Source organism: Vipera berus (genome assembly GCF_964194415.1).
Source record: "Vipera berus genome assembly, chromosome: 4".
Classification (NCBI taxonomy): domain Eukaryota; kingdom Metazoa; phylum Chordata; class Lepidosauria; order Squamata; family Viperidae; genus Vipera; species Vipera berus.
The window spans coordinates 60763103-60777301 of NC_138206.1; the positions used below are offsets into that span (position 1 = coordinate 60763103).

At 42.0% G+C, this 14199-nt stretch overlaps 1 protein-coding gene across 2 annotated transcripts in view; it reads right to left on the reverse strand.

Annotated features, from left to right (window-relative positions):
* Positions 1-14199, reverse strand: part of USP9X (ubiquitin specific peptidase 9 X-linked) — a 127642-nt gene that overhangs the window by 30557 nt on the left and 82886 nt on the right. For both annotated transcript variants that reach the window (XM_081327628.1, XM_081327627.1), the window contains 6 exons: positions 13337-13503; positions 5829-5937; positions 3293-3439; positions 2962-3108; positions 1871-2093; positions 844-1061 (listed from right to left, as the gene is read on the reverse strand). In XM_081327628.1, the coding sequence (XP_081183754.1) occupies positions 844-1061; positions 1871-2093; positions 2962-3108; positions 3293-3439; positions 5829-5937; positions 13337-13503 (1011 nt within the window). The remainder of the gene's footprint in view (positions 1-843; positions 1062-1870; positions 2094-2961; positions 3109-3292; positions 3440-5828; positions 5938-13336; positions 13504-14199) is intronic.

Below are 14199 nucleotides of genomic sequence, written 5' to 3' on the forward strand. Positions count from 1 at the left end.
CTGGTTTCTAAACTTGTTGGACCATAATCCAACTACGTTAGCACTTTACTTAAATTGTCCTACTACTGCAATTTGCACATAGGCAACATATGCTTAACCATAACCATCTCAGACAGAATGACAGATCAGAATACAGTGAGAAGTACTTCAGACTCATTCACTAATGTATTGTTTGTTAAAATATTGATCCCTGAAATCAAGATCAAACAGTTGACTGGCTAGAAAGGTAAGGAGAGTTTGCCACAAACTGTAATTAAACTTCTCTTCTCCTTTCAAGCAAAAACGTGGGAGGGGGATGGTGAAGGTTCATAGCTCATCACTGTACATTCTCTTAATTATGTCATTATATTTTTCCATGACCAAAATCATGCTCCTCCATCATCTTCAATATCGTTCCTTTTATCTTTTTTATAATCAGATTTACATCCATAAGTGTGTTGTATCCTTACTATATTGAGTGCCACTTCAATATCTTACATTGTATTTTGAAACACTAATGTAGTTTGCAATTCAGGAAATTTATATATCATTCAAGATGTCAAATTTTAAGTCACTATTTGGTAAAGAAAGAATATTGAAAGTATTTTAAAGAGCAGATAAATGATTTGAGCGTAATGAATTAAGAGTTTTAAAAGGTAGGCCACATTTAATGCATTTGAGAAAGCGAGAAAACATCAAACTTGTGTAACATAGAAGGATATTTGCTTTTGAAATTGCTGATATTACTAAGAACTAGCATAAAAGCACAGAATGTGGCTTCTATGCTTTTTAAAATTGTTGGTAGTTAAAAACTTAAGCACAATTGGATGCAGTATCATATATTAAGCAAAACGCAGTTATTACCTCATCTTGTTTCTCATCTCCAGACATGTCATCATCTACATCACTCCCTGTTCCATCAATTGCAAGAATTCCATTCCTGATGGCAGGAATCATATATAGTTGCTGAATGACAGAATTCATGTAACAAGTGGCTCCAGCATTTTTAAGCCCTACAAATCCCTTTGGTGGTCGTGGTCCAACAGGTGGCAAATATTCCCATTCTGTTAGTGCTTCACACGCTAGGACAAATTAAATATATTAGACCATTAACAGCTTATAACTTGAAATATACTAGTAGGCGAATTGCTATTTCTTAAAACTGTATTCACAAAACAAGTTTATTTCAAATACAATTCCCTTAAGAAATGGATTTTACATGAAAATGTGTACGTTACAAATGACATCCCTCAGCATCTTATTTCCTAAGTACAAATAGACAAAATAAAATCCACAAAGAAAGCACAAAACTATATAGTAAGGCCCCCTTTAAATAATTTATATACAACTTATTTTAAGATGACTTGCGAAATTGCTAGATCTGTAAAAAAAAAGGCGTTAGTTTGCCAAAACTGAACAAAGACTTGGGACAGGATCCAAAAATAAATGTTTCTAGGTTCCTCAAGCACAGGGGGACTAACAATACTTGGATGTTTCCTTTTCCAACTGCAATTATTCAAAATTCACTACAGTCACTGAGTCTTTGGAGAAGCTCTAATAACAATTTGGAACTGAAGCCTCTAAGAATGTAGTACCTGCCCAGTCCTAACCACATTTAATCTTTATCTACTCCTTTTAGAAATATAATTATACCACCTAGCAATCATCTCAAAGAAAAAGGTTCTGGATTTAAGCAAGAAGCAGAATATATTCTTTCTCATTCAACACCAGCAATCTTCTAAATTTTTAAAATGCTCAAAGGCTACAATTCAGAGAAACAGGCCTAATAATCTACCAACCCAGCATTTTTCCCAAATAAATTATGAAAATATATGAAAGTATATGAATATAAAATTCATAGAAAAATGTTAAAATGTGAATTAGTACGTACTAGTTATCGCAGTGCCTATATAATACATTTCAGTCAAAGTATCTACTATTTGTTTGAGGTTACGGACACAGCCCACTGCTAAGGCTACCAACAGCTCGAATCCAGCATTAATGGTAGCTGGGGAACTACAGACAGGTATTGCCTGCTCAGCGGGTAATTCTCCATTTCGCATGTATTGCAAGTAAACATTTGATGCAGGAAAGATGAAATCATCTATTAATTCCTGAAAAATAGTAAATAAAAGATCTGTTATTAATTTAGGAACTATCCAGATCAGATGAAACATCACTTAAGTGTCACGCTGCCTTAGATTTTTAAAAGAGAGGATTATTTACCTGCAAGAGCACGAGAAAACATAAATTCTATGACTACATTATGTAACGATAATGAATCATTCAGAAGACGGTAAATCAGGGTTCAAACTGCCGGCCTGCAGGCCAGACGCGTCACGCGGAAGACGCGCCCACCCCATTGCCGGCAATGGCAAAACAGTGCCAATACGTCGCATGACGTCGCGAGTTTGACACGTCTGCTGTAGATTATTTTTTAAAAATATATGAAAAATGCCAGAGGGGTGTGTGTTAATAAACAGTTTATCAAATCTATTTAGCCACAGCTGAGAGGCCTGATAATAAGTTACTTGAATAAAGGATTTCCAGGCAGGGAGATTTGCCCTAATTTTCACAGAGCAAGGACTTACTTGCCCTTAATTTGATACAGATTTTCTGTGCCACTCATATTTCAGTTAGGATTTTAGCAAGCTCAAAATGAAATGAAGTTTTTTTTAAAATGTATGGTGCATCATGTTACATTTATCTGAGTTACATAAATGACTCTATTCAATGACTTACTTTATTTAGAACTTTATAAAATTTGTGCAAGGATAAAAGTTTTTCCCTTCGTTCTCTCAAGAGAAACTTTGCTGTGATTTAAATATAGATCTTCTACATATTTTGAAGATTCCAAAATTCAATCAATTTAAATTATCGTTGTTTTTGTAAATATGCTGGCATTTATTATAAATTATAATTCGTGTATTTTTCACTTTGCTACTTTATAATTTTAGAACGTTTTGTACAGCAGTAACTTACTTTGATGAGATTAGCACCACCTTTTTCACAACCAATGTGATATTTTTTTTCAGGAGTTTGAAATGCCAGTAATTCTTTGGTAACTCCAAGATGACCTTCTAGAATAGTTTCTTCTACACCTGTTTCTCCTGTCCTTTTCACTTCATCCTAAGGAAGGAGAATACTCAGACACATGAATTTTCAAACAACATTTTTAAGGAAGCACATATCAATTAATGTATTATAATTATTATCCCATTTTATTTTACATATTTAGATCCAGGGCAATTAACACTTAAATTTAAAACAAATAACAAGTGGTGACAAAACAACAAGAAAAAAATAAACTTACCCTGATCCTTTTAAGCCAGTCAATTTCATTATTAAGCAGAACTTCAGCATTGGGCACATTAATATTACTATTGAAAGCATAATTTAGAAGATGTCTTAACAGAGTAAAGTAATCTCCTGAACGTTTAGCACGTTCTCTTGCAGTACTCTGAAAGAAAATATCAACATAGTTGAAAATATACTTTCATTAATAGTCACAACACAGAACATTTCTTAAAGTCTATGTTCAGTTCAGACATCCTCATAAACAAGATTCCATTAAATCAGCATGAACATTTATGGTTACTTCTGAAGCACTTAATAGAAATCTTATTCTTTTCCTAATAAGACATAATTATGATGAATCACACTTGATTTATGTCTAGCTTATAAAAGTTAACAAGCCAGAGTTCCTGGTTCATTTTAAGCTAAACAAACACTGGGTAGCTGTTGCCATCAAGAGAAACTAAGCAGCAATGATAAAGTAGCATGTATTAGCATAATTCTTGTATGAGTTTCCACATCAAATCTTAAATCCAAATGCATCAATTAATTCAGAAAACTTTCACATAAGATTTAGAGACGAATAACTTAACAAGCATCTGCATTCTAAAGTACTTGTGAAACAGTTTGCACTGTTAGAAATATTATATTTTCAAAATTTTCCCTCTACTACCACATTCTTTCCATCATATCCTAGATAGTTTTCAAATGTATCCTAACTCTTTGGAAATATTCCTTAGCATGTAATTCAGGAATATCTTGATGCATAAAAAAAATAGTTGTATAATTTCTAAATGTGACCTAAGGTTCCAATTCAAAGCATATTTCATGCTCTTAGAAATATCTTGATTTATTGCTTTAAATAATGGAACCATTTCCTTATGACTGTGCAATCAACCAGAGCTCAGTAAAACCATTATTTGAAAAACAGATCACAAGCTTCTTTGGCAGTACTTACTAGTAAAATAACCACTGATAAAAGTAGCATTGTTAATAAATCATACTTCTAGGCTATTGTTTCTCTCTATTTTGCTTAGGTCAGATGACCTATGCAATATTAAGTCACATTATCACATTTTATGAAGGCCATTTACAAATTGCAGCATGTCCAGAAAAGAGCAATCAAGGTCAAAAGAGGCCCGGAGGGGAAAAATGTACAAGTAATTCTTGCTTAGTGACTGCCTCATTTAGCTATTGTACAACAGTGATGAAAAAGTAACTTTATGATCAATTCCTTGCATTTACAACTTTTGCATATCTGGAAAGCAGAGGAAAGCTGAAGATCACAAGCCATAAGTTTCACTTAGCAATCACTTCTCTTAATGACCAAGTTGCTGATCCCAATTTGGCCACTAAATGAGGACAATCTGTAGGAGTTTGAGGTCTTTCAATACATTTAATCTATAGAAAAGTGGGTTCACATGAAAATTCTGTAATTACATGATGTCAACCATCATGTAGAAGGTAGGGCAGAATTGTTCAGAGTTCTTTTACGGAACAGGACAAGAAAAAATGGATATTAATTAAATGAAGATTTCACCTGGACACAAGGAAAATGTCCTAGGGGGTGAGAGCTGTTCAGTGATGGAGCAAACTATCTGAGGAGGTCATCATCTGATAGGTGTGCTGGAACAGATTCCTGCACTAGACAGGATGTGGTAGTGTAACTCCGAGGTTTCCCCAAGCCTTATATCTTATGATTCCTTGAGTCCCAGCCATCATTCACCACATATGAAATATGGTGGAGTTTACCAAGGTTTGGAGTACAAGAAATGCTCTGCTCTACTGTGGGCTCTAGACAGAGCTTGTTCAGTGTTAGGAAAGCAGAATTAAATTTAAAAATACAACAGAGCAAAAGATGATGGCAGTTTATAATTACTTGGAAAACTTAATGTTAGAATAGCTAGCACTATGATTTATGTAAATCAGTTCTCAAAATCACAACCTCAGCTTTTAATACACATGTACGTAACGAAGCAGTCAAAATGCTCACCAGTAATAATACAGTAATTTTAGGATTTTATTTTCAGCAGTTGCATTTTATATTCTACTTATGTTCTACTAATATTACATCTTTAAACAATATAGTAATTAAAAATTATAAGCATATTTCATTCAATGAACATTTGTTAGCATCAACATATTGAAGCTAGTGAAATTGACAAATTTCTAACATACTGAACATTTGAATCATACTCAAAACGTAAGTTTAATATTAAAGAGAAAATGACTGAAGGGCTGCTTTAGGTAAAACTGTACCAGTATCATAGCAAATTACCTATGTATGTCTAATATACAATCATAATACAATTTGCATGGAAGAACTGTCCATTTACAGGTTTATCATTCTGTGTACATCTTCCAGAAGAAAAGGCAATTTACAGATTACAAAATACCCGTAAATCTGCCTTTTTTGAATAAACTTTTTATATATTGATTTGTTAATGTACAGTATATTGAGAAAAAATATGGAAGTATGGTAACTAAAGTTAAATATGTATTATTTCCTATAGACATATATATATATCCAAATGATAAAGTTTAAAATGTCTTACCCCTAATACAGTAAATAACAAAGTTATAAAAAAAAGAAGAGGTCGTTGTCCCATACAACATCGGGTGGCCATTAAGAAGAACTGCTCCTGTGCCATTTGCCGAACAATTCTAAAAATTTAAACCAGAAAAAAGAGATTAATACAGGTATTTTAAATAAAAATAATGTTAACATTATAAAAAAGAATAATCCACTGGTACTCCCTCTTTTTTTTGTCCTTGGTGCAATCCATTATATCCATTATATACTCAGCAAATCCAATCTAGATCATCAGAGAAACCTCTGGAGCAGACTTTTAAGAGAGCTTGGGGGGCTGCAATCATCCTCTCCCTTCTGGCAAAAGAAAACTGCTTCTACCGACGGAAGCGTTCAAAGCAAGTCTATCACAAATGTTTATACCTATTTATACTCAGGAGCCCCATTTCTTCTTTTTCACCATCAGCAGCAGCAGCACTACCACCACCTGCCTATCTCAGGACCTCGGGAAGGATAAAAATGCCAAATGCAATCTAAATATTTGGCTGGCTGTGCAACCAATATAAAAATTGATTAAATGTGTGTTTTATTTGTCTCATGTTTGTCATACATACGTGAAAAGGCTTTCTCATAAATTTTGGAGGACTCTCTTTTAGAAATGAAAATAATTTTCACTGTCATGTTTATATAAAGACAGAATAAAACGTAATAGTAATGTAAAATATTCAAATGTTTTACATTAGCATTTTTTTTTGAAACTTGGGACATCAATTTAATTCTTCATCCTAGTAATCCCAAACCTGAACTCTTAGAAAATACTCCCAACTTTTGACTATAGTAGTTTCTAATAAATCCAAGCACTTAACATCAAACAGGAACTGCTAGCAACACTCATGAATCACTCAATTATCAAAATCCATTTCACAACTTTCTATTAAAAAACCTAGTGCAGTTGTGTTGATTTTCTTTTGATGATGTTCGATATTTTGCCTATCCAGATTAGTTATTCAGGGCAGAAGGATAAGTCATTCCAGCTATTTTTTTTCCTTTTGATGGAGAGAAGACAATTATTCCGAGAGGACAACACTACTATGGCATTTCATAATATTCAGATTTGTTCTCTGTGCTATCTTAATGTAACTGCACAGTGCCAATCTGGAATTAAGTGCAAATCAGCATAAAAATAACACCCTGTTTTTTTTCCTTTTTAAAGTAAAATCCAAATTAATCTGTACAAAGGGCTACATTACTGTTCACAAATGAAATTGCACAAAGAGTAATAATCTTAGTTCAGGAAAGAAGGAAATGCTATAATTGTCCTAACATTTGAGACTTATTTCTACAGACTTTTGATTCTAGTCTTTAAGAAGATGGCGGACGTGCGGGCGGTCGTGTGAGGTTGAGCTCTGCAGGTCCGAGAAGATAGGCGTCTTAGGAGCCCCTCAGGGTTTTTTCTTTTATGCCCTGGGTTGGGGGAAGTGTGGCAGCGATGAGTTTGGCAGTTGGTTAGGTCGTCTGCTAGCTTGGCCGGCGTTCCGCTGGGCTGTCTGTTTGCTGCCTGCCGAGCTGGTTGTGCGGAGTTTCCTGCTATGTCGGGCGGTCCTCTCGGCTTCTTCGCCGGCGTTTGGAGTTCCCGGCGGCTGGCGGTGTTTCGGCGGCGACGACGGAGCTGTTTGCGAGCTGCTTTGGCCCGTTTCTTTCGATCGGTCTGCCTCTGCCTTTGCCTGTATCGGCGACGCTTTTGTTTCATCTTAATGGCGACGACGACGGTGGCGGCATCGGCGTTGTTTTTGGGCCGTTTTCGGGCCATTTCATCACCGACTGCTGTGGTTTGGCCTGCTTCTGCCGGACCGTTTGCCCCGCTACCGCCTGGGCCTTTTGAGCTCGTTTTCCATCGGCGGTGGCGGTGGCTTTCCCCGGATTGTTTGCGGCTTTGGCGGTGTTCCGGTGGTAACGGTGATGGCGGCGGCGGCGTCCATAGCGGCCCAGCGGCAGCGGCTCCGATGACTCAGCGATGGCGTTATGGCCGGCTCACCGGTTCCCCGATTGGTTCTGCATGTCCCAGATGGGTTGGCACCCCCATTGTTCCTGATGGCCCCGAAGGTTCCTGGGCTAGCCGGTGGACCCCGGTGGAGCCCAGTGGAGCCTTGTGACCTGGGTCATTCCGAAGGACCCTGGAAGACCGGCGCTCCCCAATACACTTGTTGTGATCTGGTTGGTGTCTTGGGATTTCGAGGGAGCTCCGGGGAACTTAATGGACCTGGGGGAGTCAATTTTTGTCGACCACAGTCTGGAAGGCCCTAATAATTATGAACTGAGGGCCCATGGAGTGGTGGTCAGTCACTACCTCTGGGAATGGCGGAACAATGGGGGGACTTGGCTGTTAGCAGACTTGATTATGATGGTTTGTTATCTGGTTTTATTGCTGCCTTTACAATTGACTGTGCATTGCCCTTCACACTATACCCCCAAAGGACTCAGAGAACTCTGGGTATTAGCCATCGTGAGAGGATGGCTTGAACTTACATCTGCTGCCCCTAGAGGTGAGAGCTCTATGGGGCATGCTATACCCAGAGCGGTTGTTCCAGACTACCATCCCCCTGAGAACTGGCTCTGCGGCCGTCGTGAGAGGACGGTGGTAGGCCTGTCCGGGGGGTTTATCCAGCTGAGTGGCAGCGGCTGGACGGAGGCCTGGGACACCTATCTATCTTCTGAACAGATCCTCCTCAAGGACTATTATCTATGGACTGCCTGCGATCCGGACTGCTTTTTATTTATTTATTTATTTATTTTAATTCCATTTATATCCCGCCCTTCTCCGAAGACTCAGGGCGGCTTACAAGCTTAGCAGTAGCCTTCATTCTATGTATATGCCTGCTTATTAGGGCTTTCATACACCCCCCAAGCGGCATTATTACAAAGTCAGCTTAATTGCCCCCAACAATCTGGGTCCTCATTTTACCTACCTCGGAAGGATGGAAGGCTGAGTCAACCTTGAGCCTGGTGGGATGCGAACCTGCACTAATTGCAGGCAGCTGGTGTTACTTAAGGAGGCATTAGCCCACTGCTCCACCAAGGCTCTTATATGCCTTCCTTTAAATATTCTTCCACGGACTTGTTCGCCCTCAGGGGTGCTCCCCCTTCCTGGGTGTGACCCGCCTCTTTAGCCGATTATAACCTCAAGGAAGGGCCCATTTATTGGGACCCTGAGAGTTGGCTGGGCACGGGTAGGGGCCTTCGACGTAGACCTAATAAGAGGCCCCTGATTATTTTTCTGTCTAAATTTTTTAGGGGGTTAGGGAGGCGGGAGGGTTCTTTTGGTTGTTTGGATAAGGGGGGCGATCCAACAACCTCTGTTCTGGCTAGTGCCGATGCAGATCGCAGGGGGGAGGAGCGGGGGTCGGTTACCTCCGGGGCTCCAGGGCTGGTCGTGGGGCTACCTATCCCCACGACATCAGGGAATGGCAGCAGATGTAGGAGCAGAGGGCCGTATCGATCGCAGGGAAGGCCTCTCCGCTGTTTACAAGCGGTGGGGCACTCCAACCCTCTGGCTCTCCCCCAAGGTCCCGGGAGTGAGGGTGTGCAGCCTCCCGAGCTCCGGCTGGTGTATTTGAATGCCAGGTCTGTCTCTAATAAGGCTCCTCTCGTCCGTGACTTGGTCGAGGGTGAGCAGGTGGACCTAGCTTGCATCACGGAGACTTGGTTGGGCCCAGAGGGCGGGATTCCTCTGGTTGACCTTTGCCCACCAGGTTTCCGGGTGCTGCACCGGCCTCGGGCTCAGGGTAGGGGTGGGGGTGTGGCTGTTGTTATGAGGGAGACCTTATGTCCGCGGGAGGCCACCGTTCCCCAGATAGTCGGGTGTGAGTCTCTCTTTCTGAGATGCGGCCCTGGTGCGCAGTTGGGCCTGCTGCTGGTGTACCTTTCGCCTAGTCACGCAGCAGCAGCCCTGCCTGAGCTGCTCGATGTCCTCTCTGGGCTGGTGATTGAGTTCCCGAAACTTATAGTTTTGGGGGACTTCAATCTACCATCGCTGGGAGGATCATCTGAGTTGGCTCGGGAGTTCATGGCTTCCATGACGGCCATGGACCTGACGCAAGTAATTTTGGGACCGGCTCATGAGGGAGGCCACACCCTTGACTTAGTTTTCTTATCTGGACGGTGGTTAGATGATCTTGGTGGGGGCTCTCCAATTATTATGCCCCTGTCATGGACCGATCATCATCTCCTGCGCCTGGTCTTCCGTTTTGCCACCGCCCCGCCGTGGGTGTATGGAACCAATTAAATGGTACCGCCCCAGACGCTTAATGGATCCCCAGAGGTTCCAGGCGGCGCTGGGGTCCCCACCTGCCTCCCTTGCTCACAGCTCGGCAGATGCCTTAGTGGAAGCCTGGGAAAGGACGGCCACTGAGGCTCTTGACCGAGTTGTACCCCTGCGGCCCCTGACCCGGTGCAGATCCCGTCCAGCTCCATGGTTTTCTGCGGAGCTCCAGGAGATGGAGCGTCGGAGACGGGGCCTAGAGAGCGGTTGGAGATCCAGCCGATCCGAATCCGACCGATTGCGACTAAGAGCCCACATTAGGTCTTATCTCGCTGCGATAGGGGAGGCGAGGTCTAACCACTTCGCCACCCTTATCGCGTCCGCAGATAATCGCCGCCCTGTTCAGGGTGACTCGCTCCCTCCTAAATCAGGAGGTGAGGGAGGATCCCTTGCAGGGTCGTGCCGAGGAGTTTAACCAGCATCTGTCGGACAAAATCGCTCGGATTCGGACCGGTCTGGACTCTGACTGGGCAGAGTCTGGCGATCAGGACACGGGCGGTCTTGTCGATACCACCTGGGATGAGTTTGATTCTGTGACTCCGGAGGAAGTGGACAGGATCATGGGGAGGCTGAGCACCACATGTTTACTGGACCCGTGCCCTTCCTGGCTGGTCTATGCAGCCCGGGAGAGGACACGCAGCTGGTTCCAGGCAGTTATATCGGCTTCTTTGGGTGAGGGTAGCTTCCCCGCCGTCTTGAAAGAGGCGGTGGTGAGGCCTCTCCTCAAGAAGCCTGCCTTGGACCCAGCTGTATTGAACAACTTTCGTCCTGTCTCCAACCTTCGCTTTCTTGCGAAGGTTGTTGAGAGTGTGGTGGCGCATCAGCTCCCTCTGGTCCTGGATGAAGCGGATTATCTAGACCCGTACCAATCGGGTTTCAGGCCCGGGCACAGCACGGAGACGGCATTGGTCGCGCTGGTGAATGATCTCTGGAGGGCTCGGGACAGGGGATATTCCTCTGTTCTAGTCCTATTAGACCTCTCGGCGGCTTTCGATACCATCGACCATGGTATCCTGCTGCGGCGTCTCAGGGGACTGGGAGTGGGAGGCACAGTCTTACAGTGGTTCTCCTCCTATCTCCAGGGACGTTCGCAGTCGGTGTTGGCAGGAGGGCAGAGGTCGACCGCGAGGTCTCTCGTTTGTGGAGTTCCTCAGGGGTCGGTCCTCTCGCCTCTCCTGTTCAACATCTACATGAAACCGCTGGGTGAGATCATTCGTGGTTTTGGAGTTGGGTATCATCAGTACGCGGATGATACCCAACTTTTCTTTTCGACCCCAAACCACCCCAGTGATGCCCTCAACGTGATGTCCCGTTGCCTGGAGGCGGTTCGGGTCTGGATGGGGAGGAACAGACTTCAACTCAACCCCGACAAGACTGAGTGGCTTTGCATATCTTCATCCCGGGTCTATTCGGACATTCCACCTCTTGCTATGGGGGGTGAACTATTACCCCCCGTAGATAGGGCTCGCAACTTGGGAGTCCTCCTAGATTCATGGCTCACCTTGGAAGACCATATAGGAGCTGTGACTAGGGGGGCTTTCGCCCAGGTTCGCCTGGTGCGCCAGTTGCGGCCCTATCTTAGCCGGGATGATTTATGCACGGTCACTCATGCGCTCGTGGCCTCTCGTCTGGACTACTGCAACGCTCTCTACATGGGGCTGCCCTTGAGGACCACCCGGAAGCTCCAACTGGTACAGAATGCAGCCGCGAGAGTTGTGTTGGGAGTTTCCCGATACTCCCACGTTACACCTTTGCTCCGTGAGCTGCATTGGTTGCCAGTTGCCTTCCGGGTGAGATTCAAGGTACTGGTAATGGTGTTCAAAGCCCTTCATGGCATGGGGCCGGAGTACCTTAGGGAACATCTGCGGTCGGCATCAAGCTCCCTGCGCCCTGTGCGTTCCCACAGAGAGGGCCTCCTCAGGGTGCCACCGATCAGAGAATGTCGATTGGTGGCGCCCAGGGGGAGATCCTTCTCTGTGGGCGCTCCGGAGCTGTGGAATCAGTTGCCGGTAGAGCTCCGGATGGCGCCCGATCTTCGCTCCTTTCGTCGCGATCTCAAGACGTTTTTGTTTGTTCAAGCCGGCCTAGCCTGATGGGGATTGGTGGGGTTTTTATTTTTTTTGTACTCTTAATTTTATTTTTGGGGTTTTATTATTGTATTAATTGTTTTAACTTGGGCAATTATTTAATCTCTTTTTAATGTTTGTACTTTGTATTTGACTTTTGCCCTGTGAACCGCCCTGAGTCCTCAGGGAGAAGGGCGGTATATAAATATTATTAAATTAAATTATGCATATTTAGCTTCCTATAATTTTATCAATCTACTTTTAATATAAGACTTATGACCAGTCGCTTAGCGACTTTCAAAGTTCCGATGGACCTACTTGGGTGAAATTATGACCCAGATTCCAAGTTCCTATGGTCGGCCCCCACCCACCCACTCCGACTGCACTTTGGCAGCCATTTGCAGCATACCACAGTCACATGTCCAATTCTTACAATGGTTTTGTTGAAAATCTGCATTATTTCAGTTTTCGGCAAAACCATGCCCATAGCAAACCAGTAGTTCCTTTAGTGATCATGGATTCATTTATCAACTACCGTGATTTCTTTAATGGCCACCACAAAGAAGGATGTAAAAATCAGATTAGTCAAGTGACCAACCTGCTTTATGACTTATCACAAATTATGACCGTGAGGGTTAGGTTCCATTATGGTCATAACTCCAGAACTGTCTGAATTTGCAGACTACTCTTAAGAAGTTTATGTGATGATTTTTATTACTAGATAGTAATAAATACTTGTGATCAGGATAGGGAAATCAAGTTTCAGGTCATAGCACTCCAATAAATGTCAGAGGAAAGGAAGATTGTCCACCTAAGCAGCATATAAATAAAATTATATCGTAACACTTTAGAATTAGGACCCAGTAATAAAACAAAAATAAAGTAAAATAAAATGCAAATTACAGTCCAATAGTTGTACGTTACTTACTATACTGATCACCTATGATCATCTGCAATTGCTTCTAGAGGCATGAGAGTCCAATGAGCTTGCTTTCATCACCATTACGCCACAGCACTCTTTTGCATGTGTATGTGATGTCACAAGGAACTGAATTGGCACCATGTGATTTTTGTCATTCTGCCTGCCCTCAAGGATACTACTGACTGGGGAGCAGTTGATAAAACAAATAAAATATTAACATCACTTACTTGCTGTGACAATGCAATAACAAATCAATGATAAATGTCTGCCATGCTTTTTCTTTACTTAGTGCATCCAGTGCTGTTGGAATCAAAGCAAAGCAAAGGGTCATCGCTTCAAGTGCTTCACAGCAAACTTGTTCATCTTCTGAATCTGGCTCATTGCCTGCATTTGTCTGTAAAATAAAACAGAAATAAGCAGCCTAACATATATATGATAAAGTGGGATCAATTACTTTCTTAATTGTTCCTTCAAGCCCAAGGATACTACTTAATACACATACTACTTAACATAACAAACATTAATGGTGTACTAAAATCAAATCTGAAAATGGAATTAAAGATTTGAAGAGCTGATAAAAGTGTACACTGAGAAAATAATCTAACTATGCTGAATTGAAATAGATTTCACAGGAATTCAAATTACACACAAGGGATTGGTGCTGATGAAAATTGCACAAGGAAGGGAAGTAAATACAACACTTGGTCCTGACTGCCTGCTTGTGATTATCTGAATCTAATTTTAGCACTTTGTCAAGAGTCAAACATTTTAAGACAAGAGGTTTTAATTAATTATTGGAGTATGTGTTCATTAGATAAAACTGTTTCTCAAAGGAATACTTTCCCCCCACAATCTTTCACATTCAGAAGAGAAATTAACAGCACTCTATCCTTAAGCTATACTACAAAAATTCAGGCCACAGAATATAGCCTAGATCCACCACAAGCAGCAGCCATACTTCTTTTCTGAAGTTATACAATTATAATCAAAGTATTACTTTAGTTTTACTAAAAATAATAAAAATTTAAGGCATCTGTTTGGGCAGATTATATTTATTTTCAGATGTAGCATAGGGCACAGATTATACAAC